Source organism: Pteropus vampyrus, unplaced genomic scaffold (assembly GCF_000151845.1).
Source record: "Pteropus vampyrus isolate Shadow unplaced genomic scaffold, Pvam_2.0 Scaffold894, whole genome shotgun sequence".
Lineage (NCBI taxonomy): Eukaryota > Metazoa > Chordata > Mammalia > Chiroptera > Pteropodidae > Pteropus > Pteropus vampyrus.
The window spans coordinates 156,782-164,476 of NW_011889675.1; the positions used below are offsets into that span (position 1 = coordinate 156,782).

The following is a 7,695-nucleotide window of genomic DNA, read 5'->3' on the forward strand; positions in this document are numbered from 1 at the left end:
TTTGTAGAATATATATTTACCTGATCTAGGCTTCAAGCCAAAAGGACCATGTGAAAAACCATCAGTTCTAACATATTCCTAAAAATAGAAAACAAACAAAACTTCTTTTCTTTCAAAATAATCAAGGTATTCATATAAATTCCAATTTTGAGAAGTATTAATTTTTTCCATGATTAGTGGAGTACAGGAAAGTAAACTACATCTCAATTCAAATTGATAATTTAACTCTTAAAAGGTCTATAAATATTTGCTAATTGACCTGACTACATAAGCCTTTAAATACTTCTAATAGTATAAAGGAAAAGAAAATTATTGAAGTCTATAAAATAGATATTATAGGATAATCTAAGTCAAATCTACACATTCATACTAATAGGGACTGCAGAATGATAGATGATAAATTATTATGTCTTCTATTTGAATGTACATTGCTTAAATGTGCTTTCACACAATTGTATGCTATGGAAAGAACTATATTTTTTCTTTAATCTGAAATTGGAGTCAGAAAGCTTAGGCTGAGTCTTGAGCAAAACATTTAATTTCTCTGTGACTGTTTCTTCATCTTTAAAATGGCACAGTGTTGTGAAGATTAACTGAGACAACTAATAGAAAGCACTTTGTAAATGTAAAGTGGTAAAATAATATAATTTTAGCAGTATCTTATTAATCTGTGTGACGACTGTGAAGTAGAGTCTGGGTTTCAGTCAGTTCTCTACCATTTACTGACTGGGGCCTTTGGGCAAAGTTATCAGTCTCTTCAGCTGTAAAACGATGAGGATAATATCCAACTCATGGGATTGGTCTTAGATTCAAATATATAGGTAAGCTTTGTTAGTATACTAATATACAACTATACTAATTTTTTTTATCATTTTCTTTTCAGAGATGAAATTGAAGCAATCGGAATTCTGTTGATTCTCTGAATCTTTTACTGATTAAGGTGTGATATGCAGTTCAAGTTGAATGTTGGTCGAGCTACTAAAACACATGCTTACCACCTAATCTGTCCACAAACCACACAGTTTGTCTTCATTATTTTGGTTAAAATGTTATGAATTCCCAGACAAAAATTTTACTTATTCAATACCAGCAAAATGTATTATATAATCAATATAATTCACTTGAGAAAACTGGTACTAATATTCTCCCCATGATCACAGATCATAAAATCACAAACCACCTAGGCAAATAAGTAACCACTTAGATACTTACATTTGTTATAGAAAAAGAAAAGACTTACAAAAGTATATGATAAAGACTACTTTTAGGATATCCTAATTTAAATTATTTTCCAAAACAATGTAAACTATTTTACCTGCCATATAAATAATTTAGAAACATGTTTATAAAACGAATGTCCAAGTCTATCTAAAAGTTTTGTATGCACCTCAAACAATAGACAAATAATCCTAGCTTTTAAAAATATTTAACACTACCTATATGAAAAGAAATAAATACTATCTAATGAACAAAAATTATATGGTGAATTTGAATCATCCAAACATTTAGGTGAAGTCCTGAATTCATCAAATTACTCAATTACTTATAATGCCAATACACTTTTAGAGTAATAAAGTAATATGAAGTAAAGATACTGTCTAGAATTTTCAAAATTTATCTTGTTATAAAGCAATAGGTTTAATTAAATTAGAAGCATCAATCATTCAAAACACCAGAGTATGTGGTTGAGATCTCACAAACTCTCATCTACCCCTTCTACCCAAGCCTTCTACCCAGGTCTAAGGTACTAGGAAATGTGTACCCTCCTGTCGATAGGAACAACCCACTGCAGGGATGTTTCTCGTGGAAAAAGGAAGTTTCTCTTGCATTGCTTTCAGACCTAATTGGTTATGAGAAAAACCAAAGGTCAATGCACAATGCTGAAGTACTTTTAATTACATTTAAAAATTTAAAGCTGTTTCTATCATTTAATTCAAAATATGGATTATAAAACATAAAAATTATATAAAGCGAATTGTTTTCTGTGATCTATGAGTAACTTAAAGTACATATATTATGAATATTTGTACAAAAGGATGGTGTTCTTAGAAGTTTTTATAGGCTAGTTTGTACAAATTAACCTATGTGGATTTTTAAATATGTGTAAATAAATTACATTGTAAAAAAGAAAAGAAAGATGAAATTAGAGTTCTGAAACAAGAAAGAAACTTATATAAACATATATAAAAACAGAACTTGTACCTCAGATGATACTGGAGATTGTGGTGACATATTAGCATTATCACTGTCTTGCTAAAATATAAAAATAAAAAGATGAAAAATAAAATTAAAACACAAATGGTGACTTAGACATATAAAAAGAAAACTGAAAACTGTTTTGATCAACTGCTAAAGGAAGAATCTGGAAAATACCATCTACCACCTGGCCACACAAACTGTGGTCTGTGAACCAGTAGCATCAGCATCTGTTGTGAGCTTGTTAGAAATGCAGGCCTCGCCCAAGACCTACTGAATTAGAATCTGAATTTTGGTAAGCTCTCCAGGTAATTCATAAGCACTTAAAATTTTTAGAACTACTATCTACTCATATAAAATATTTTCCTTATATAAATTTATTTCATTTAAATATCACAAAAGGCAAACCTTTTCATATTTCTTAGAAAAGATCCACGTGTTCAGATTAATTTCTGATGGGAAATGGCAACAATATGTTACAATTCGAGGTATACAAAAATTCCATAGAGGCATACAAAAATTCCATCACACCAAATAAGAACATTTACCTAGAAAATTATATGTATCTAATATAGGATTAGAAATAATTACACAAAATTTAATTGTACAAATTAATATTAAGTGGTCCATGTTTTTTGAATGACTACTAAAAAACAAATATAAAAATCTTAACATTTAATCTTGAATATGTATACCATATAGGGCATTTATCCACCATTCAACAAATGATTACTAACTACCTACTATATGTCAGATACTGTGCTCAACACTGGGAATATTGAAATTTAGTAAAAAATATCATCCACTCAAGGATCTCTCAGTTTAGAGAGAAAATAGATTCATTTATACAGGTAATACAATCTTCTCAGCAAAATGATAGAGCTTTGAATGTTATGAGGCACAGACAGGCGGCACTTTGGGAGATGGTGGGGAGTGAAGAAAGGCAAGTTTCCTGAGAAAGTATAAAACCAAGTAGGTGTTTACCAGAAAAAGAAGAGAACAACATTCCAAGATGAAAGGACAAAAACAAAAACACAGAAGCAACAAATGAAAGGAAGAGTGTAGAAAACCTTTGAGCAGTTCTATATTACTGAAGTGTACGGTGAAAAGAGGGCAAATCGGTTTTGACCTCTTTTGAGGCTGATGTGGTAAGCAAAAATTGACCAAAAAGGACTTGGAATTTACCTTCTAAATGATAAGAAGACACTGAAGATTTCTAGGAAAGGGAATGGCCTGATCATATTTGTGTTCTTTGAAACGATCAGCGTGGCTGCAAGGAGAACGCATTGGAGAAAGAAAGACAAGAGCAAGGATGCTACTGCAGTAGTGCAGGCAAGAAACAACGAGGGCTTATGCCAGGGCAGAAACAGTAGAAATACAGGTGGGGAATATATTCAAAATATTTCAATACAGAAAAAAGGTAGGTCTTGGTAACTGATTAAATATTGAGGCAGACAAGACCAAACTGGATATAAAATATAAAGGGACAGGGAAAATCTCTAGCTTAGGGTTCAGCAAACGTTTTCTGTGTGCTTCCATTTCCTAAACTAAAGGAGTTTTCAGAAGCCCAGCTAAGAAACAAATTCAAATTAACTACCAGTCTCCCCCCCCAAAAAAAAAAATACAGAAAGTTGAAGTATTTATGGTGATGAGACATGATTTGAAAAATACTAGGCTACTGTATGAATTAAAATGGTGAGATAAAAAAAATTTATTGTAATGCACAAATTGTAGAAATCTAATTTTACATATGAAAATAATACCTAGAATTTCTGGGAAGAGTTTAAAAAATTCCAAACAAATCTGAACTGATGACCAGGTTGATTTGAGAAGATAAAAGTCGGAAAAATGTAAAAAATTTTAAATTTATGAATTACAGTTTCAAGAAGTATGTTAAGGCAGAGTAGGTAAATGCTGTGCTTGCCTCCTCTCATGACCACATCAAAATTACAACAAAACTATAGAACAACCATCAATGAAAATCACCTGAAGTTTAGCTGAACAGAAGTCTTACAACTAAGGACATACAGAAGAAGCCAGCTTGAGCCTGGTAGGAGGGGAGGAGATGCAGAAGAAGCTGGTCCCACAAACAGGTATGGTGGTTAAAAATCGAGAAGAATATTTCGGCTGTGGATGTCTCCTCTGAGGAGGGAGGGGTCCCAGCCCCACACCAGGCTCCCCAGCCCAGAGCTCCAGTGTCAGAGAGAGAAGTCCCCTTAACTTTTGGCTGTGAAAAACAGCAGAGATTGTGGCTGAGTGAGATGGGCTGCTGAAGTACCAGGTATGCCTCTGAAAGGGCCTGTGCACAAACTTACTTGCAGAAAGACTCACTTTCTCTGAGCTCCAGCGCTGAGAAGCAGATCAAAAGGCGCCAAGGACATGCAGAGAGGAACTGACTTGTCTGGCTTCAGCGTGAGGGCTGGAGGGTCACCTTTTTCCCAGATGTAAGAGCTGCTGGAAGCAACTGTTCCTTTGTTGAGCCCTCCTCCCACAGGACTCAGATGCAGATGGCCACCATATCTGAGTCTATATCAACCTGGATGACACTGGTTGCCTGCTCTGGTAATTCCCAGAGACTCAGCCATACCCAACTTGCTGGCCCACCCAAGCAACTTCCAGTGGCTTTTTCCATACAAACAGCCTATCTTGGCTCATGCTGCGAACATTACTAAAATCTCTCAAAGGGTCACAAACCTCAAACAAGCAGCATCTGGCCTCAGCATGCCCCATACCTCTTGCTAAGCAGCCCCAAGCCCAGCACTACTGGCAGCTGGCCTCGAATTGCAGCATAGCCTCTTCCAGGCACCTCCGAGCCCATCAAAAGTGGCAACCATCTGCAGATCACTTTGTGACTCATACCTACTGGCCCTGGGCAGGGCACAAACAGTGGCTTAACTTGACTTGCAACAGAGACCCCTCCCAGGAGGCCCCAGAACCAACACATCTGGTGGCCAGCTTCAGAGCACACCAGAACACCACCCAACCATCTCTACAAAGGACACATCCAAAAGGCAGACTGGACAGGTACCAGAGCCCTGCTAAAGCAAACCCTGCTCTATATGGCCAGCCCCTGTACAATAGTCCCTCCACTAAAGTCACAGGCAGTCCTAACAACCAATAAGCCCAAGGGTCAATACCTCCGACTGACCTGCCAACAGAAATCAAGACCCAACTACAACATGATGGCACACATAACCCACACAAGAGACACACCTAGTTATTTGACTCAGGTGACGAGGGAGACTGGGCCTCAAAGAGCTCCTAACTACATAAGGCCACTCTACTAAGATCAGAACACATAGCAGCTCTACCTAATACACAGAAACAAATACAGGGAGGCGGCCTATATGAGGAGACAAAAAAACATGTCCCAAGTGAAAGAATACATAACAAAACACCAGAAAAATAACTAAACAAAATGGAGATAAGCAATCTACCAGATGCAGAGTTCAAAACACTGGTTATAAATATGCTCAATAATATCAGTGACACCTTCGACAAAGAGATAAGAAACATAAAAATGTAAAAAAGAACCAGTCAGGAATGAAGAATCCACTAACTAAAATAAATAATATATTAGAATCAACAGTAGATTTGATAAAGCAGAGAATTGAATCAGGGATTTGGAAGATAAGGTAGCAGACAACACTCAATTAGAACAGCAACAAGAAAAAATAATACAAAAAACTGAGAATAGTTAAAGGGGCCTCTGGGACAATATCAAGTGTACCAAGATTGGCAACATAAGGATACCAGAAGGAGAAGAGATAGAGCAAGGAATTTAAAATCTATCTGAAGAAATAAATATGGAAAACTTCCCTAACCTGGCAAAGAAAATAGACATACAAGGACAGGAAGTGTAGAGAATCCCAAACAAGATGAGCGCAAAGAAGCCCAAACTAAGACACATCATAATTAAAATGTAAAAGGTGAAAGATAAAGAGAGAACCTTAAAAGCAGCAAGAAATCATCTAGCTACTTACAACGGCACTCCCATAAGACTGTCAGCTGATTTCTCAACAGAAACTATGCAGGCCAGAAGGGACTGGCACCAAACATTCAAAGTGAGGAAAAGCAGGGAACTGACAGCTAAGATCACTCTACCTAGCAAAGCTATCACAAACAAAGGATAAATAAAGAACTTCCCAGATGAGAAAAATCTAACGGAGTTTACCAAAAACAAACCAGTGTTACAAGAAATGTTAGAGGGACTTAAGAAGAAGATTAAAAAATATGAAAAATAAAATGGTAATAACTCCATAACTATAAACAATGACTTTAAAAGTAAATGAAATAAATGTTCCAACCAAAAGGCTAAATGGTTAAGAAAACAAGTTCCTTACATACGCTGCCTACAAGAGACCCACTTCAAATAGAGAGACACAGACTGAAAGTAAAGTATGAAAAGAGGTATTTCATAAAAATGGACACTAGAAGAGTGACATTAGGAGCATGGTTGTGTGAGAAATCTCCCCTGATCTGTCCCCTTGAAATTACCACAAGCCAAACATCTAAAATCCAACAAACAACACCCAACATGTAAACAAGCATGTCTGAGGGATCTGTGCATCAGAGCATCTGAAGGTGGGCCAATTGTGGACATAGGGAGGTGAAAAGGGAGAGAGGATCAAAGTCGGACACTGTGAAACGCATCCTGGAGCTCCCTGCAAGATGAAGGGAAAGCAGGAATTACAGGGTGTTTTGTTTGTTTGTTTGTTTGGTTTGGTTTGGTTTGGTTTGGTATTTTGAAGCCTCAAACAGTCCTGCCTGAGTGATCAGCATATACTACACAGCGGAACCCAGTGATTAGGGCAGAGAGCAGGGCAGAGACCAGGTGTGGAGGGGTAAGAGCTGTGTCTTAGCAACTGCCACTGCCAAGCAGAAAGCTGAGTCATGTAGCCTGGCCTCCACTCTGTACCATCCTAGAGTGAGCATGAGGCTCCAGGGGAATTTGTGCAACAGAACTAAAACACACACTGCGGCTGGTACCAGTGGTAGGGACGGAGATATAAAAGCAAGGCAGCTGAAGCTTGAGTGTCAGCACTACTAGAAGGAAAAGAGACACACACACTACTGGCCTTTTCCAATCCATGCCTCTCCCATCCAGTCAGGCTAATTTAGAAGGAAGCAGCAGAGCATTGCATCTGACTGTTGGGGCACTGCCTGGACTTCAGGGCCTTTTCAAAGGCTTGAATTCCCATCGCCCTTCACATTCTCCCATGGGAGTAGAGCCCTGGTACCAAGGCAACCTGATAAGAGAGGATACACACACCACCCCAGAGAATAAAGGGCATTTTTAACCTCAAATCAGAGATCTAGGAGGCTTGGACAGTGCAGGAGGCTTTGACGCCACCTAGTGGAAATCAAAAGATAAACCTCTTCTTATCAAACTACTAAAGAGAGATCACTAACTATATAATCAATTTTCTTTCTTTTTCTTTCTCCTTCCTTCCTTCCTTCCTTCCTTCCTTCCTTTCCTCCCTCCCTCCCTCCCTCCCT

General features: G+C 37.4%; 1 protein-coding gene and 1 non-coding gene across 3 annotated transcripts in view; both read right to left on the reverse strand.

The window, feature by feature from the left end:
• Window positions 1–7,695, reverse strand: part of LRCH2 (leucine rich repeats and calponin homology domain containing 2) — a 108,815-nt gene that overhangs the window by 7,920 nt on the left and 93,200 nt on the right. Inside the window, exons 16-17 of one of the 2 annotated variants that reach the window (XM_011386071.1) lie at window positions 2,203–2,253; window positions 21–78 (exon numbers count right to left, since the gene is read on the reverse strand). In XM_011386071.1, the coding sequence (XP_011384373.1) occupies window positions 21–78; window positions 2,203–2,253 (109 nt within the window). The remainder of the gene's footprint in view (window positions 1–20; window positions 79–2,202; window positions 2,254–7,695) is intronic. The other variant, XM_023526453.1, reaches the window with a different exon arrangement.
• LOC111734243 lies at window positions 1,755–1,883 on the reverse strand. The gene has a single exon (XR_002778385.1). It is a non-coding gene; the product is annotated as a small nucleolar RNA SNORA35 (small nucleolar RNA).